This window comes from Astyanax mexicanus, chromosome 20 (genome assembly GCF_023375975.1).
Source record: "Astyanax mexicanus isolate ESR-SI-001 chromosome 20, AstMex3_surface, whole genome shotgun sequence".
Taxonomy (NCBI): Eukaryota; Metazoa; Chordata; class Actinopteri; order Characiformes; family Acestrorhamphidae; genus Astyanax; species Astyanax mexicanus.
The window spans coordinates 22,423,708-22,444,122 of record NC_064427.1 but is presented as its reverse complement, the minus strand read 5'-3'; the positions used below and the strand labels follow the sequence as shown (position 1 = coordinate 22,444,122).

Here is a 20,415-nt window from a genome sequence, read left to right as displayed (position 1 = left end):
ATAATTATTAATTATTGATTCATAATTGTATTATTATTTTTTTTATATAATAATAATAATAATAATAATAAAAAAATCATAATAATAGTTAAAGTGCACTGAGACTGGTTTCACACTATAATAATAATGAGGTCATGTGTATATATGTGTGTGTTGCTCTGTTTGATCTTTTCAAACTGGCTTCTCTAAAGCAGCACCACAACCTCACTAATGATCCCGCCCTGTTTATACACACACCCACACACACACTCTCAATATATATATACACACATTATACACACTCTCTTTCTCTCTCTCTCTCTCTCTCTCTTTCTCACACACACACACACACACACACAAATAGTACACAAACAAATATTATGTCAACATTATAATCAATAACTTTTCGTTTAATAATAAATCATTACTGTTTATTTTGTTTACATCAATATTTTAAAAGTGATACAAAATAATCAGGAAACATCACAGAAATATTCATAAAAACACCAGAAACAGTGGGAGGAGATACGTGCTAATGCAGCGTTTATTATAAATATATAATAATCATAATAATAATCAATCTATAAAGCGTGTAAATAGTGTATTAAATACTGTGTTGATTGGGACAGCCAATCAAAATGCATTCAGGCTGATGAGCTCATGCATATTAATGACCAGTCAAATCAGACTGACTGTATCAGAATCAGAACCACAGACAGAACTGAACATATAAACACATTAATAAACAACACAATCATAAACAACACAAAGCAACAATAACACACAATAAAATCAAAATAAAAAACTGAGAGTAAATTCACCCAGATGTTCAAGAAATTCTGAATTTTACCTGAATGACTCCACCCCTAGGACCCAATCAGAGCTGGTTTGGGGAGGGACTTATCACTGATTTAGGGGGGGGGGGGGGGGGCTTATTACCGCTGTTTTGGGGGGGAGGGGCTCTATATCTGACACTCGATGAATATGGCTCAATGAATCACTTTGTTCCAATTTATAAGTGTCTGTAATAACTGTGTAATTACACATTAACAATCCTGTAATAACAGCATAAATATTGGTTCTGAGGCACCCAACACTGACCCACCACTGATGCACTTCTGACCTACCACTGCCCTACCACTCATCCATTATTGCCCCACCACTTACCCACTACTGACACACCACTCACCCACCACTGACCGACTACTGAGCCAACACTGCCCCACCACTCACTTCACTACTGACCCACCACTGCCCCACCACTCACCCACTACTGACCCACCACTGATCCACTCACAACATAATCTAATCAACAACCTGGTGCTCCAACCATTGACCCACCACTCACTCATCACTCACAACTGACTCAACACTTACCCATCACTCACCAACTACTGACCCAACACGCACCCATCACTGACCAACAGCAGTACATCAGTACAGCTTACATAAATATATTGAGTATATCTCAATAGCTATAACCGGACAATCACCTGTAATTACTTTCCTAATACATGTTTATATGTTTATACTGTGTTTAGAGACACAGTGCTGCTGTGTCTCTCGGCTAGCTGTGTTGGGTCTCCGCTAACGAGCAGAGGCAGCAAACACACAAACACACACATGCACGCACGCACACACACACACACACACACCTGTATAAATACTCACACACACACCTGCTTACCAGTATAAACACTCACATCATACACCATACACAACATGCTGCGTCTACACAGAAGTATAAACTGCTGTGAAGAACCCAGGAGAACCCAGGGTACCCTGAGGGACCCTGCAGAGCTTTGGACAATCCAGGGGAATTTTGGAGAATCCTGGAGGACTCCAGAGAATCTCAGATTTCCAGAGGGCAAGAACTTTAGAACCCTGAGGAACCATCGAGAATGTGGTAGAACCCTGGAAAAGACTAGAACCCCGTAGAATCTAGGAGATGCCTGAAGAATCGAGGGGAAACATGGAGAACCCTCTCTGAGGAACCATGTAAATTATGGAGGAGCTTAAAGAACTCTGGAGAACCCAATAGGAACAGAACGGAACTCCTCCAATCACCTCACAATCACAGTTCACAGTTCCATGCGATGTTCCTGCTGTTCTCCCTCTTGTTCCAGGGATCCGTCACGCTCTGGGGAGGGTCTGGTTCTGACTCTCGGAATCGCTTCTGTTTTCCAGAGAGCGATTAACCTGCTACCAGTGGAGGACCACGCAGAACCCTGACCATATCACCTCTGAGTGAAGTGCAGCGTGATGTTCCCGGCGTTCTCCTCCGTGCTCCAGGGCTCTGGTTCATCTTCGTCCTCCTCAGTGGACGCCTCCAGGCCGGTGGGTCCGTCTTGCCTCTCCCGGTACTCGTAGATTGTGGGCAGGCTGCTCCGCAGGCCATAGCGCCGCCGTAGAGCCACCAGCAGGGGCTGAGGCAGGGTAAAGATGTCCACGTTGTTGCCCAGGTCGACCCAGGCCAAGCTGGGGAAGCTCTTTGTGTCCTTCAGTGCCTCAGTCAGGTCCTTCAGGATGGCGGTGGTCAGGCGGTTGCCGTTGACGGCGAGGGTGGAGAGTTTGGGTAGCAGGCCGAGGGCGGGCAGCAGCTGGCGCAGGCCATCGTCCTGCAGCTCTGTGAAGCTCAGGTCCACCGCCTCCACCGAGGAGCCGTAACTGTGCAGGTAAAACACCACACGCTGGACGTCCCGCCCGGACAGGGGGATACCGGACAGGTCCACGGTGTCACCCGTCAATTTCTTCTTCAGGGTCGTCTTTAGACTGTAAAACAGAAACACAAATTAGAGTTCCGATTGATTTACAGTAGTTAGGTCAGAGGTACAATAAAGTCACAATTAAGTTACAGTAGTTAGATTAAAGTAATGTGAGAGTTACAATTGAGTTAAAGTAGTTATATTGGAGTTACTTTAGAGTTACGATTGAGTTATAGTAGTTGGACTAGAGTTACGTTAAAGTCACGCTGGAGTTACATTAGAGTAAGAATTGAGTTACAGTAGTTGGATTACAGTTCTGTTAGAGTTGTGATCAAGTTACAGTGGTTAGATAAGAGTTACGTTAGGGTTATAAATAAGTTATAGTAGTTAGATTAGAGTTATGTGAGTTATGATCGAGTTATAGTAGTTAGATTAGAGTTACGTTAAAGTCACGATGGAGTTACAGTGGAGTAAGAATTGAGTTACATTCGTTAGATTACAGTAATGTTAAAGTTGTGATCAAGTTACAGTAGTTAGATTAGAGTTACGTTAGAGTTACAATGGAGTTATAGTAGTTAGATTAGAATTACGTTAGAAGTACGGTCGAGATTTAGTAGTTAGATTAGAATTACATTAGAAGTACGGTCGAGTTATATTAGTTAGATTAGAGTTACAATAGAGTAAGGATCAAGTTACAGTAGTTAGATTAGAGTTAATTATGTTAGTTGCATTAGAATAACTTTAAAATTATAAATAGGGTTACATTGGAGTTAAGCTTGAATTTGAATTGAATTTGGACTTTCATTATTTATTACTATAGATTAGTTAAAATATACTTACATTAGAGTTATGTTAGAGTTTAAGTAACACTGAAACAGTAGCAGCCCTAGAGCTGGACTGAAACTGTGTGTGTATATATATAGTGTGTGTGTGTGTGTGTGTGTGTGTGTATATATGTGTGTTGTGTGTATAGTGTGTAGTGAATGTGTGTGTGTGTGTGTGTGTAGTATGAAGGCGTTCTGCTGACGCTGCAGGATTAAACCGCCCGCTGTCACTCTTCGCTCTGATTGGCTGATTGGTTCTGGGGCTTTTCTCTAGAAGCCATCGGACACACACACACACAGTTTCTGTGTGGGTGGAGACACTGGTCCAGGGAAACAACAAAGCACACGCCTCCACCTGCTGTGTGTGTGTGTGTGTGTGAGCGTGTGTGTGTGACGAGGCTGAGTGCCATCAGTGAGGTGGCTGATGTGGCAATGTGTGAGCAGCTAAGGATGTCCTTTTCTCCTGTCAGAGCTAGACACACACACACACGGAAGATGCAGTATGTATTTATAGGTGGAATGTGGAGGTGTCTCGATACTTTAGGGGTTTAGTATATAAGTTAATGTATAAAAGTATTGGGACACCTCCAGGAGCTGCCGGCACATTATAAACCCACAAGCATTAGTGAGGAGCAGACTCCCTTTGAAGTTCTAACATAGATGTCTCCCAATACTTTTGCCCCCAGGTCTTATCAGTTATCGGCCAGGGGAACCGTTCAGCTGGCAGTTCTTCTTCTGGTTCTGTTTAAAGACATGGATTTCTGCAGGGGAACCGGGTAAGCCTGAAGGAACACTCTGGACTCCGCCCACCAAACAGCAGCAGCAGTTATTAAAGCTGTAAATCAGAACCGCCCATCAGCTTGGATCAGAACCGCACATTATTCACCTGCGTGATTCCAGAACCAGGGCTTATATAACTGCACAATCCCCCGCAATAACCCACCAATCACAGCTCAGCGTGTGTGTAGTGTTTGTGTGTTTGGTGGCTGAAATGTACATTAACACTAGGGGTGCGAATCTCTTAGTGTCTGGTGATTCGATTTAAATTTTTGGGGTCACGATTCGATTCAGAAACGATTTTCGATTCTGGAACCATTTTTCAATTCAAATGGCCTATAAATTTTGTTTGAATTATGTGAGAAGATAAAAAGATGAAAGGACAATATAAACAAATAGAACATTTATTTAAAACAATAAACTTAGGCTCCTTATTGTATTAAATCTTTTTGCAACATAATGACAGTGCCACAATAATGAATGGCTAATTTCTAGCATGGTTAAAAGTATGTCAACATTGCACAGAATAGTATTTACCTTACCAGAAATCAAACAAAAACATAGACCAGAAAATAAAATAAAATTTTATGTCAGGTAGATGTGAAAACTGCCCTCATCTATTGTCGCACGGAGCTTTTTAACTGTACCACGGAGCTCACCTACTGTCGTGCAGAGCTTTTTAACTGTACCGCGGAGCTTTTTATCTGTACCGCGGAGCTTTTTAACTGTACTGCGGAGCTTTTTATCTGTACCGCGGAGCTCACCTACTGTCGTGCGGAGCTTTTTAACTGTCCCACGGAGCTCACATACTGTCGCGCAGAGCTTTTTAACTGTACCGCGGAGCTCACATGCTGTCGCGCAGAGCTTTTTAACTGTACCGCGGAGCTCACTGTAGCGCGGACCTTTTTAACTGTACCGCGGAGCTCACATACTGTCGTGCGGAGCTTTTTAACTGTACCACGGAGCTTTTTATCTGTACCGCGTAGCTTTTTAACTGCACTGCGGAGCTTTTTAACTGTACCGCAGAGCTTTTTAACTGTACTGTGGAGCTTTTTAACTGTACCGCAGAGCTTTTTAACTGTACTGCGGAGCTCATCTACTGTCGCGCAGAGCTTTTTAACTGTACCGCGTAGCTCTTTAACTGTACCGCGGAGCTCACTGTAGCGTGGAGCTTTTTAACTGTACCACGGAGCTTTTTAACTGTACCACGGAGCTTTTTAACTGTACTGCGGAGCTCATCTACTGTCGCGCAGAGCTTTTTAACTGTACCGCGGAGCTCACATACTGTCGTGCGGAGCTTTTTAACTGTCCCATGGAGCTCACATACTGTCGCGCAGAGCTTTTTAACTGTACCGCAGAGCTTTTTATCTGTACCGCGGAGCTTTTTAACTGTACTGCTGAGATTTTTAACTGTACCGCGGAGCTTTTTAACTACTGTGGAGCTTTTTAACTGTACCGCAGAGCTTTTTAACTGTACTGCGGAGCTCACTGTAGCGCAGAGCTTTTTAACTGTACCGCGTAGCTCTTTAACTGTACCACGGAGCTCACTGTAGTGCAGAGCTTTTTAACTGTACTGCGGAACTCACATACTGTCACGCAGAGCTTTTTAACTGTACCGCGGAGCTCACCTACTGCGCGCGAAGCTTTTTAACTGTACCGCGGAGGTCACATATACTGTTGCGTGGAGATTTTTAACTGTACTGCGGAGCTCACATACTGTCGCACGGAGCTCATACTGTCCTGCGGAGCTTTTTAGCAGTTAAAGAGCTCCGCAAGACAGTTTAAGAGTTCCGCGGTACAGTTAAAAATCTCTGCGCGACAGTAGCAGATTCGGGACAATGTTGAGGACAGTGTGTGTGGGACAGTGTAGAGGACAGTGTGGGGGTCAGTGTAGGGGGCAGTGTGAGGGACAGTGTAAAGGACAATGCAGGGGATAGTGTGTAGGACAGTGTGGGAGTCAGTGTGGGAGTCAGTATGTGGTTCAGTGTAGGAGGACAGTGTGAAGGATGATGCAGGGGACAATGTGTGGAGGACAGTGTGGAGAACAGTAAGGGGGACAATGTAGGGGACAAGGTGGAGGACAGTTTTGTGAGACAGTGTGTGGGAACTGTATAGGGGAACAGTGTGCGGGCCTGTGTGTGGGGGTAAGTGTGGAGGACAGTGAGGGGGGGAAATGTGGGGTTCAGTGAGGAGGACAGTGTGGGGGTCAGTGAGGGGGACAGTGTGGGGGTCAGTGAGGGGGACAGTGTGGGGGTCAGTGAGGGGGACAGTGTGGGGGTCAGTGTGGAGGACAGTGAGGGGAAAATAAGGGGGACAGTGTGGGGGACAGTGCGTGTGGGGATAGGGAGTTTAAGTAGGTCAGCTATGAGGCGGTGTGACGTTAATCATGAATCATCTGACGGTGTAATATTACCATCAGCACTATATTAACATCACTATGTGTGTGTGTGTGTGTGCGTGTGTTCGTGTGTGCGTGTGTGTGCATGTGCCTAAGCCATTATGGTCAAAAAAATTCAGCAGTTAATTTGTGGACACTGAATTCATCCTGGAAATTAAATAATTTGAACTATGTATTGAACAATTCATGCTCTTCAGATACATTCATAATAATTCATAGTGGATACTAAATAAATAATGTTGCACACTAAATTATTAACAATAAATAAAGGATGCTGGACAATAAATAATTTATGACAGCATGAAATGCATGATTGGACACTGAATTCATACTGGATATTAAATGTGTCATTAAAAAAAAATTCAAGCTGGATATCTATTTTCTCTTTTAGAAACTCAGTCATTAAAGTGGGCACTTGCTTCCTACAGGACATTGACCATTATAGCTACTGAACATTTCATGCTGGTTAGTAAATAATTCATACTGAATAAGTAATGTTGCACACTAGATCAAGAACGGTATAAATAATTAATTAATGCTGGACAATTAAGAATTAATGGCAGCATTAAATGCATTAGTGTAAACTGATTTCATACTGGATATTGAATCTGTCATCCTAAATGCTAAACAGTTTATGTTGGCTAGTTAATAATTCATAGTGGATACTGTATAATTCACGTGGAGATCGGGTTCAGGCTGCAGTTATTAAGGGGTTAAATATCAGTTATAATGGTAACAATGTAATAGAGTGAAATTGAGCACCCTTACCCACACCCCAGCACACACACACACACACACACACACACTCCTGCACACACACACACACTCTCACTCCGCCCACGGCATCCCATTACCCCCCCAACACCCCCAGGACAGACTCACACTGCATTAGTGGTGATGAGAAAGAGTATAATTACCCAGCGAGTGTACAGCAGGGATGCTGCCTCACACACAAACACACACACACACACACACACACGCACACACAGATTTATTAAACACATTCATCATTAGAGTGGCGTATTGAGGTGCAGTGTGGTGATGAAAGCCTCAGGCTGAGCGCTCACTCCGCTACACACAACACCGCCCCCATACCCCCAACACTGCGCACTCCTCACTATACTGTGCACACCTCACTACACCGCACACTACTTACTACAATGCACACTCCTCACTACACTATGCACTCCTCACAACACCGCACACTCCTCACAACACTGCACACTCCTCACTACACTGTGCACTCCTCACAACAACACAGATTCCTTACTACACTGCACGTTCCTTACTACACTGCCCCTGACCTCCCTGACACCTCCCTTGCACCACCAACACCGCACACTCTTCACTACCCCATGCACTCCTCACTACATCCCGCCCCTCAGAACACTGCACACTCCTCACTACACCCCCACCACCCCCTTACCTCCCAACACCGCGCACTCCTTACTACCTCCCAATGCCGAGCACTTCTAACTCACAGAGTGAGTCGCCTTGTCTACCTGAGCAGCATCCTGGACTCCTACCACAGGATTATCCCACAGGATTTGTGCAGTAGTGTTTAAAAACTCCAGCAGCACTGCTGTGCTGTGCACAACACACACTAACACCTCATACACCATCACCATGCTAATCAGTGCAGACAATACTACTGCTGAAGCTCCCGCTGTTTTGTTTTAGATGTAAATCAAACTGGGTTAATTTCTCAGGGATTGGAATGAGGATGGGGATGGGGAGAGCCCCCCCCCCCCCCCCCCCACAGAAAAATAAAGAGAGAGAGAGAGAGAGAGAGCGAGAGAGAAAGATAGAGTGAGGGAGAGAGAAGAGTCAATAAATGCTGATACTCATATTTAGGAAACTGATTAGCATCAGCCAATGTACCTCATAAACATGATCTGATTAGTATTTGGATTTGAGTACTTAAATGCTGAATATCAGCTGGTACTCTGATAAGTATTAGTCAGTACTCAGCTTTAGAGTACTTGGATTAATACCATTCAATACTCAGTTTATTCCACATGTGATGATTCTATGACTAATTTTGTATTTGACTGATTTGGATTGATTTCTGAGAGTCATTGATTAATAACTGATTCATGAATAGAATGAAACTATGCTGATGGTCAGCAGATGTTGTTTACATGGTTATTGGCTGGTTATAAACGCTGGGTGATGGGCTTGTGACAGGAAGACACTGTGGACTGACCAGGCATGGGACTTTCTCTTGGGGACGCTCTGTCTTGTCCACTTGGAGTGGGGGGTGAGGTGATACACCAGCTGCCGGCAGATCTTATCTGAAGACTTCAGGGCGTTCGCCTCCTGCAGGAGAAACAAGGAGAAACAGTGTTATTCTAACCATCCCGGAGAAATAATTCACGGGAAAGCCTGCATAAGGAAGAATGATGGTCAGTGGACAGTCTGTGGACAGCAGCTGGTCAGAGTGGTCAGAGGTCAGAGTGACGACCAGCTGACCTTCGCTTCAGCACATAGCCTGAACTCACTGAGAGCTGAAGTGAACAGAACGCAGCCGACAGAGATTATAGAGAAATTTCGGCGGATTACTTTAATCTCTGCACTCAGAACATTCCCATAACCTAAAAACAGTGTCCGTCTGAACACGGGATCCAGAGCAGCTCACCCAAATAATCCTACATTGTCCCCAAAACACGGGAGGACATGTCCCTGCTGCACTTTACATTAAATTCACAATTTCACAGATACATGATTAACAAATTATTAACACACCTATTTACTCAACCCAAACAGAGCTGATATTCACCCAAACATCGAGACAATAAAAACAGATATAATCCTAGAGCTCCAGGTCCAGAGCTGCTGATTCAGACCTACAACTCAAGAGAAACAGATCCAAAGCTGCAGACCCAGAACAACAGATCTAGATCTACAAATCCAGAGCAACAGTATTAGAGCTACAGACCCAGAGCTGCATATCAAGAGCAACAGATCTAGAGATCAAGATCCAAACTGCAAATTCAGAGGGGCAGGCCTAAAATACAGAACTTGTGGTGATCCAGGGTTACAGATTTAGAGCTACAGATCCAGAGTAACACATGCGGAGCATCAGAAGCAGAGTTACAGACTCAAACCTACAAATGTAAAGAAACAGATCCAGAGCTATTGATCTAGAGCTGTACAGATACAGATCTGAACTAACAGAATCATGATTGCAAATATAGAGCTGCAGATTCTGAGATACAGATCTACAGCAACTAATACAGAGCTGCACATACTCAGAGATGCAAATCGAGAGCTACAGATTTTGTGCAAAACACCCAGAGCTACAGATTCAGAGCCACATATCTAGAGATGCACACCCAGAGCCACTGACTAAAAGCTCAAGATCCAGAGACATATATACAGCTACAGATCCAGAGACATATATCAAGAGCTACAGATCCTAAAACACTAGAGCTTTAGAGCCAGAGCTGCAGATCCAGAGCTGCAGATCCAGACACCTATCTAGAGCTACAGATCCAGAGAAACATATCTAGAGCTGCAGATCCATAGACACATATCTAGAGCTACAGATCCAAAGACGCGTATCTAGAGCTACAGATTTAGAGCTGCAGACCCAGATACACGTATCTAGAGCTAGAGATCCAGAGACACATATCTAGAGCTACAGATCCAGAGACGCGTATCTAAAGCTACAGATCCAGAGCTGCTGATTAAAAGCTGCAGATCCAGATACACATATCCAGAACTACAGAGCCAGAGCTGCAGATCCAGCTCAGATTGACACACAGCTACAGATTTAGAGCAACAGCAGCAGAGCCCTTGTAGAGCTGCAGGCTCAGGCTCGGGTTTAGGCTGGCAGCTCTGTGAACAGTATGGCTGTATAAACCCCCATCTGATGCCCTGCTGCATCTCCCAGCTGCCCAGACAGCTATATATCATTCTCAAATCTATATTTACCTGAATACGTGTGTGAGTGTGTAAGTATGTGTGTGTGTGTGTTGGGAAGGGTTACCCGCTTCGGGCACTGCATGTCTCGGGCCAGGCTCAGCAGCAGCTCATGAGAAATCGGATCCACCATGTTCAGGAAGGCGGAGTTCTTATACAGAACATCATTCAGAGATGATCCCTCTAGACCCAGATCCTATAGAGAGAGAAAGAGAGAGATAGAGATAGAAAGACACAGGGAGAGAGTGATTAAAACTGGCAGTTGTAAAGGTCAACAAAATAGTTTAATCCATCCAGCTTAATTCCTGCTGTGTAAGGGGTGCTATCTATAATGCTCATATGACAGTCTGTAATACACTACAGGAAGAGTAAGGGGCGCTCTATAATGCTCTATAATGTTCATATTATCCAGATGCTTATTTTGACAGACTGTAATACATTAAAGGAAGCTTGATGGGCGCTTTATAATGTGCTATAATGTTTATATGATCCACAAGCACATTCTGACAGACTGTAATATAGTACAGGAAATATAGGGGGCGCTCTAGAATGCTCTATAATGTTTATATGATCCACAAGATTATTCTGACAGACTGTAATACACTACAGGAAGCGTAGGGGGCACTCTATAATGCTTTATAATGTTCATGTGATCCCCACCCTCATTCTGACAGACTGTAATACACTACAAGAAATGTAGTGGGTGCTCTATAATTGCCCTATAATGTTCATATGATCCACATGCTCACTATGACCGACTGTAATACACTACAGGAAGTGTAGGGGTGCTCTATAATGTTCATGAAGCATTAATCAATAGCAGCTACATCTATTGCCTATAACCCCATGTTAATGTCTGTGTGTGGGTATCTCTATATGGTTTATAAACAAAGCTGGAAGTGAGACAGTACAGTGGGACGTCTGTCAGTGTCTAATTACTTATGGACAGAACCGAGCAAGAACCCCTCGCTCAGCACTCTCCTCTTCTCCGTCAGCGCTTTCTACCAGGGTCTGGACTGAATGATGGATTAGACAATTTCTCAGGGATTCCTCGACCCCAGCACACACACACACACACACACACACACACACACACACACAAACACACACACACACACACACACACAGCCTTTCCCATATAGTGAAGAATAAGACTGCTGGATGTGGAGAGAGTGCAGCATGGTTTAGCCCCACCCATTCGACCTATAGCAGTTTAAGCAATCAAAGCCCGTGGCACACTTGGTGAGATACACTGTGCAAAATATTTTAAACCTTGTCGCCACAGCAGATTGTGACAAGTGATATCGAATGGGGCCAGAAGGAGGGTATTTGAGAGGGGAATAGTCAGATTTCTGATAACATAAAAACATAATTTTGTGGGGCATAGTCCTAGCTCAAATCCAGATGAGCAGCTAGTTTTTAATTGTGCCATAATTATCACCTTTATTCATTAGGTTGCTATTGTAACATTCTCAGCTAACCCACCCGGACGGTGGATGGTGTGGTATCGTGATTATTACGTTTCGGAATAAAGTGGGGGAAATCGGTGACATAGTTAATGTGGGTGGGGCTTTTTACCGGGTTCTTGCTCCATCTTTAAAGTCAAATTTAATGCTTTTTAAGACCTTTTTAAGACCTCGATTAATATAATTTAAGGCCCAAAAATGTGGTAATAACTTTTTAAGTAGAAAATAAATGTTTCCATTTATTATAAGTTTTTATTCTTCAATCTTGTTCCATTGTGATGCAAAACATGTTAGCATGTTTGCTAGCTCTCCCCAATGTTAGCTAGCTCTCCACTAAACATAGTTTTCTCTCTAGTAACATAGCTAACTCGCTGCTAATGTTAGTATGTTAGCTAGCTCGCTGCTTTTGCTAACGCCACTAACCTTAGTTCTCTCCCCGTTAACGTTAGCTAGCTCTACATTTGCCTTAGTTCTCTCCTCAGTCATATTAGCTAGCTTGCAGCTAATGTTAGCTAACTTTAGTTCTCTCCCCAGTAACATTAACTAGCTCACCATTGAAATTAACTCTGCTAACCATAGTTTTCTCCCTAGTAACGTTAGCTAACTCACCACTAATGTTAGTATGTTAGCTAGCTCGCCAATAATGTTAACTCCGCTAATCTTAGTTCTCTTCCCAGAAACGTTAGCTAGCTCGCCGCTGATGTTAACTCCCCTAACCTTAGTTCTCTCCCCAATAGCATTAGCTAGCTCTCTGCTAACCTTATTTCTCTCCCTAGAAACTTGCCGCTAATGTTAGTATGTGCTTTTCCACTGGCATTAAATGCACCTAAATGCATCTAAAAATGTAATACCTACAGCAAATTTATGACTTTTTTTTACAGGAACCCTATTAATAATAATAATAATAATAATGTGATCATAAGCGTCTCTGATCTCCTCAAAATGTGATTGTGGTTTGAGTGATGGGATTACGATGCTCCTCCAGACATATATGCTGTTCACTCCTATACTGTGTACTGTGTATATTCTGTGTACTATGTGTACTGTGTTTAAGTGTTATGTGGTGTGAATGTGATTGTGTCCGTTGGGTTAGAAACAGCTGGGAGTGTGGAGTCGGTTCTGTACTGTGTTTGTTTTCTGTGTGGTTGGTGCTGAGAAGGCAGTGAAGGCCTAATCCCCAGAGTCCAACACACACACACACACACACACACACACACAGCAGAAGCAGGAGATTAGTGGGAGAACAGGAGGAATGCGTGTAGCCGCCGCCCGCTCTGATCACAGCTGACAAAAAACAGCCTCGCTTTCATCCATCTTTCTACAGATGCGACTATTTCTGCCGCCAAGTCGGAGCACACTGCTGTGGTTACGCAGCGCTGGTTTACAGCATCACATTTCTCCAACTCAACATCACTAAACTTAACATCACTTAACTCAGCATCAATAAACTCAACATCACTAAACTCAACATCACTAAACTCAGCATCACTAAACTCAACATCACTAAACTCAACATCACTAAACTCAACATCACTAAACTCAACATCACTAAACTCAACATCACTAAACTCAGCATCACTAAACTCAACATCACTAAACTCAACATCACTAAACTCAACATCACTAAACTCAGCATCACTAAACTCAGCATCACTAAACTCAACATCACTAAACTCAGCATCACTAAACTCAGCATCACTAAACTCAGCATCACTAAACTCAACATCACTAAACTCAACATCACTAAACTCAACATCACTAAACTCAGCATCACTAAACTCAGCATCACTGAACTCAGCATCACTGAACTCAGCATCACTGAACTCAGCATCACTGAACTCAACATCACTAAACTCAACATCACTAAACTCAGCATGCCTAAAAACTCAGCATCACTAAACTCAATCTGAATCAAATCAGACCATCAATCTCTATAAAACTGCATGAATCAGCAGGAAAAGTGTGAATATTTGTGACAATGACTTATTGAGAGTATGGGTCAGTGTGAGTATGAATCAGTGTGAGTATGAATCAGTATGAGCATGAGGATCTGATTGTTCTCTCGGTTCTGGATTAATGATGGAATTTGGGAGGTTAACCCTCGGGGTCCCGCACTATTACACCAACTCCGCTAAGATTTCTCTCCAAACATCGAATAGCATCACCAGGATCAGAATAAGGCCCGCCCACCACATGACACCACCAATCTCCAGATATACTCAACCCAGCCCAATCTTTAGCTTTACACCTGAGCTGTGAGGCTAATGTAGCTAACATACAGAAGCTCATGTACACCAATTAGCATTATGCTAACTGCGTTCCTAACTCAAATACCACCTTAAACAGTGGTGAAGTTGTGGTTCCTCTCTGTGGTGTTTTGGGTGTGGTTCTCAGAGTCAGGCTTTGGGACTAGTATAGAACCTGATCAGGTAGCTGGTAGGTGATTGGTGGGTTGTGGGAGAGTGGGCGGTGTTTATAAACATGGTGGGTGATGTGATGAACGGTGTGTGTCCAGACAATCCCCCGCAACGGTAAGCCCTGTTACAGGCTGGCACTCACTGAAGCTTGGGGCTTTAGAGCTTTGGGGAAATCCCTTTAGAGGCTTTAGACAGAGAAGCCGAGGCTTATTCCCTCACCACAACTCACAACTCACAACCTACAGCTCACAACTCACAACTCACAGCTTACAACTCACAGCTTACAGCTCACAACCTACAGCTCACAACTTACAGCTCACAACTTACAGCTCACAACTCACGGCTCACAACTTACGGCTCACAACTCAGGGCTCAGAACCCACGGCTCACAACTCACAACCCACAGCTCACAACCCATGGCTCACAACTCAGATAAAAACTCACAACTCACAACACATGGTTTATAACTCACAGCTCACAACCTATTACCATTACTACCCCCTGCACCATCCCCTTCTCCATCACCCTTACTACCCCATTACCATCCACATTACTATCCCCCCACCCCATCACCATCTCATTTCTATTACCATTATCCCCATCAACATTTCAATCAGAATCACAATTAAAATCAACCTCACTATCCTCATCTCCATTATCCTCACCATCCGCAACACCTCCCCAATCACCATACTCTTCACACTCACTATTACTTTTACAAATCCCATCAATTTCACTATAATCAGTGCAATGTCAGTACCACCCTCACCATGCCCACCACCCCTACTATCCCATCACCATCCTAGTCACTATCACTATCCTCATCCCTTTCACAATCACGATCACAACAACCAACATATTTTTTAAAGCAGAGTATAATGTTTCTCCGCTCTGCTCATTTTCTTTGTTATGACTCCTGCAGGTGATGATGATAATAATAACAGTGATGTGATCTTCAGCTGTGGAATGAAGCAGTTTGATTCCCCTCAGGAACAGAGCATGGCTTTATTACAGAACACATTACACCTCAATCCTCTTCTACACCCACCCCAAGCTCCACTCACAATCTTTTTTAACAAAAATGTCCACAATTTGTTTCTACATCATCATATATTTTTATGATAATTTGTTTCTAATTTTATATTTCCTTCTCACCAGTTACCTCACCCATAACTCATATAAACTCTTCTCATCACTGTAATGCTTCCTACACAAGCAGTTGATACATGTGAAGTCAGACACCGCCTCTTTTCTATCTTTCACCAATTAGTGCAACATCACTAGGCCAGTGCTGGATTCCCAGCTCTGAAACACCTTTAACTCTCAAATATGATTAACTCTAATATATGATCATTTCGGATTGGCTGCTCTGTACCTCATTCAGTGTGGACTGAAACACTGCTTATAACTTTGTTGTGAATAGGCGGGGCCAAACTGCTTATTGACTATGAGGTTTTGTATGTGGTTATTTTATAGTTTAATAAAAATGATTAATTAAAATAACCTCATAACTGCTGCTGATCATATTTTGAGTTATTGCGGTTTATAGTTTGTTGGACTTCTTCTTCAAGGGGGGGGGGGGGTGCTGGAGTAAAGAATCTGAGGGGCTTATTTTAGGGTTCCTCAGTCTGACCCTATAGGGGGAGAGATCTCTCTCTCTCTCTCTTTCTCACACACACTTCTGTAAATAGTTCTGGTGTAGTAGATCTGTGAAACCAGGCTCCGGACCCTACAGATGTGAAACAGCTTTAATCTCCATCTGAAAGCGAAACCTAATATTCTGATTATAATTATAATTTAGAACCATATATGAACCCTTTAGAAAGGTTTTAATTCTTAATTCTCTATATTCTACACCGTTTTTTACTAAAAGCTAACGTTCTATACAGAACCAGAACAACAAAAATATCCATTTATTCATCATTTAAATTATTGTTTAACCATTTCAATTGAAATGAAATATTGGAATAGTTTTCATTATTTTATTCTTTATTATTTTCACTGATGAGCAGCACAATGTTTAATTAACCCATGCTTTTTATAAATTGCAGAATTGTTTAACAGAACTATCCGGTTCCATTTTGTGTTCTGGGTTGAGGTATGTGATGGTATTTCAGGACTGCTTTGGATTTTACAGAACTGGAACTTTACAGAGTTCAGACTGGCCCACAGAACCGCCCATCAGCACCAACACCAGACCAGACCCAACCAGACCGAACTGGAGCTCTGGATTAAGGTGTTATTTATTATTAATCCCACTGCCAGTCCAACTCAGGAAGGGTTTAATAATCATCTGACAAAATCACACCAAACACATAAGTATGCAGGAGCTCCAATTATTATACTCATCATTCAATACTCATATAATACTTATATAATACTGATTATTATTAGTAGTATAAAATCATCATTCAGTGTCATCAACTGTTTACTGAAGGCCCAAGTGTAATTCGTAATTTATCTGAATAAACTGCTTTTGAAATTCCTCAAGAACCAGAAATGACTGGAAAAAAGGGCAACTCAACCCACTTTTATAAATAATCAGATTAATACATTGATTTAATAATGGGTGTGTTTAGGGTGAAATGCTCAGTTATACAGATTTCTGCATAGATTTTTGGTCTAACAACGTTTTTTTTTATTGTACATCATTAAAAATTGGAGGGATACTTACATGCTGCAGTCCCTAAAAACATCACTCCATAAAAACATCAACTTTGAATGAGTACATCTCTCAAACCCCCACTCTTAATGAGTTCATCTCATCTCATCAAATCCTCACTCTGAACGAGTTTATCTCTCAAATAACTCCCACTCTAAACAAGCTAATCTCAAACCCCCACTCTGAACGAGTTAATTTCAAACTTCCACTCTGAATGAGTTAATATCTCAAACAAACCCCCACTCTGAATGAATTCCTCTTAAACTTATGGTCTGAATAAGTTAATCTCTTGAACCCCCACTCTGAATGAATTAATCTTAAACTTCTGGTCTGAATAAATTAATCTCTTGAACCCCCACTCTGAACAAGTCCATCTCTCAAATCCCCACTCTGAATGACTTAATCTCATATCCCCACTCTGAATGAGTTCATCTTTTAGACCCCCACTCCAAACAAGTTTATCTCTTAAACAAACACCCAATCTGAACAAGTTAATCTCTCAAAACCCCACTCTAAACAAGCTCATCTCTCAAAACCACAATCTGAAAGACTTCATCTCATATCCCTACTCTAAACCCCCACTCTGAACAGGTAATCTCAAACCCCCACTCTAAACCAGTTCATCTGTCAAACCCTCATTCTGAACAAGTCCATCTCACAAACCTCCTCTCTCAACGAGTTTATCTCTCAAACAAACCCCCACTCTGAACAAGCTAATCTCAAACCCCCACTCTAAACAAGTTTATCCCTCGAACTCTCATTCTGAACAAGTCCATCTCTCAAACCTCCACTCTGAATGAGTTAATATCTTAAACACCCACTCTGGACTACTTCATGTCAAACCCCCAACTCTGAACGAGTTAATCTCAAACCTCCACTCTGGACTAGTTCATCTCTCAAACAAACCCCCACTTTAACCGAGTTAATCTCAACCCCCCACTCTGAACGAGTTTATCTCATACAAACCCCCCACTCTGAACCAGTTCATCTTTTAAACCCCCACTCTAAACGACTTCATCTCTCAAACCCCCACTCATATCTCTCTGGTATTGTGGGTGGAGATGCTGGTGGAGGTCTGCTGGTTGGTGTTTACCTTGCGGAGCAGTCTGAGCGCTTCTCCAGCTTCCTCCACCCTCTGCTCCTTCAGCAGCTTCTGGATCTGCCGAACCCACGCCACCCTGCGCTGGTACGGGCTCGGACTGGACCTGCGCAGAACCCCGGGCAGCTTCTCGGACCTCAGCACGAGGGAGGAGAACAGAAACTCTCCACCAGAACCTCCACCTGCAGAACCTCCAGCGGCTGCAGGCTCGGTCCTGTCCCCGGTTTCGGAGGCTCGGTTCGGGCGGGACTGCTCCAGACTGCCCTGCCTGCCGAGCCGCGAGCCCATGTCCGGTTACCGGATCAGTCCCCGCTCACAAACTACTGCTGAAGTGAACGGGCGCGGGCACGAGCTTAGCGCGCGCTCCCGGTACATCACTGTTGTTGTGTGTGTGGCGCGTGCTAGTGTGGGTGAGCGAGCGCGCGTTTGGCTACAACTCACGACAGAGTGGCGTCTTTCCCTTCCCCACCTGTACTCCTGTAATAGGCCACGCCCCTTGCACTGTCTGCGCTGTGATTGGGCAGCACCGTTATAGTCCTCTCTCCGTGTGAACTCCAAGCCAATCACAACAGAGCAGAAGGAGGAGGCGGAGCAGTAGGAGGAGAGGGACGGGCATTAGTAGCCAGTCCCAGCGCAGGATGGACGGGGTTTGTCCGAATTCAGGTGGGAAGTAAAATAACAGTGTTCACACAGTAGAATGTAGCGGCCACTGTCTCCGGCCAATCAGATCGCATTATTCCTCCACGTGTGTTTAATAACAGAGAGGGCAACACCCATTTAAAGTTAAATAAATACATATAGTAAGTAAATAAATAAATAAATAAATAAATAAATAAATAAATATAAAAGTTTTATAAAAAAGGGTATAAAAGTTATAAAAGTAGTTACATACAGTAGCAATCAAAAGTTAGAACACACCTTCTAATTCAATGTTTCATTTTATTTATTATTTTGTCCGACATAATAAATGAATACTGAAGTGATTTAGACTATGAAGGAACTTATCCTGTGCAACAAAGGATACTCTTGCTCTTCCTTTCCTGGGACTCCCTGATGAGGCCAGTTTCCTCATAATATATAAAGTCATATACATTTTTATAGATATTTATAATCATGTTTATAATGCTTTATGACTGCATTATAATAAGTATGTTTGTACAGTCTAATAAACATGACATTCATATAAATTGTTACCATTGTTTTTCTTTACTTAGTTTAAACGTTTTTGCCATAATATGGATTTGATGGATTAGAACATGACTCTAATAGAGCTATTCACTGTATACCAACTCTACCTCTTCACAACTTTACAACTGATGCTCTCAAACACATTAAGAGGCAAGAAAATCAAGTAATTAACTCTTGATGAGTTCAGCACAGCTGTTAACTGAAAGCCTGAATTCCAGGTGACTCTACCTCATAAAGCTGACTTCGAAAATGCAGCAGAGGTGTGCAAAACTGTCATCTAAGCAAAGATGCTACATTGAAGAATCTAAAATATATAAAACATATTCAGATTTATTTAACACTTGTTTTTTTTGTTTTTCTCTATAGTTTTGATGAGTTTAGTATTAATCTACAATGCAGACATTTCAAAATAGTGAAAACTATTTTGCTGACTGTGCTGAAGGGGAGTCTGAGGTCTGTACAATGTTCTCAGTGTTCTGCTGGAACGCTGTCTGACTGAGATGCTTCTCTATTTGTACAGAGCAGCTGCTGATGATCAGATTTAATCAGATCTGATTCATTAGTGCTGCGTGAGAGTGAGCCGACTGTTTCAACAACTGTTACACAATTATCCAGCACCCCCTGATACTGAGGAAAAGTGACACTGTATATTTTTATTTTTATTACCACTGGCCTTGTACACCACCCTCACTGCATTCACCTCCATCTTCTCCCCCACAACCTCCACCCCCCCCACCCCCCCACCTCCATCATCATGTCCACCACCACCTCTACCTCTACACCACCCCTTACTTGCCCACCTCCACCACACCTACTACGTTCATCACCTCCACCACCCCACCACCTCCACCACCAGTTCCACCACCACCTCCACATCACTTCCACCACAACCTCCACCTTTACACCAACCCCAACCCCCACCCCCACCAGCTTCACCATCACTTCCACCATCCTACACCAACCATCATACACCAAC

General features: G+C 43.0%; 1 protein-coding gene across 1 annotated transcript; it reads right to left on the bottom strand.

The window, feature by feature from the left end:
• Positions 1-409: 409 nt before the first annotated feature.
• lrrc75bb (leucine rich repeat containing 75Bb) lies at positions 410-18,701 on the bottom strand. The gene is made up of 4 exons (XM_007255032.4): positions 18,246-18,701; positions 10,675-10,803; positions 8,890-9,002; positions 410-2,751 (listed from the first exon to the last, which is right to left on the bottom strand). Exons 1-4 carry the CDS (start codon positions 18,537-18,539, stop codon positions 2,217-2,219), a joined length of 1,071 nt encoding a protein of 356 aa, XP_007255094.2. The 5' UTR covers positions 18,540-18,701; the 3' UTR covers positions 410-2,216.
• Positions 18,702-20,415: the final 1,714 nt, after the last annotated feature.

Bases quoted from the DNA above. Each gene is read 5' to 3' on its own strand.
- lrrc75bb (XM_007255032.4), bottom strand. From the start codon at position 18,539: ATGGGCTCGCGGCTCGGCAGGCAGGGCAGTCTGGAGCAGTCCCGCCCG. The intron at 9,003-10,674 runs GTAACCCTTCCC...TTTCTCCTGCAG, and splicing joins ACATGCAGTGCCCGAAGCGG to GAGGCGAACGCCCTGAAGTC. The intron at 2,752-8,889 runs GTCAGTCCACAG...TCTGTTTTACAG, and splicing joins AAGAGAAAGTCCCATGCCTG to TCTAAAGACGACCCTGAAGA.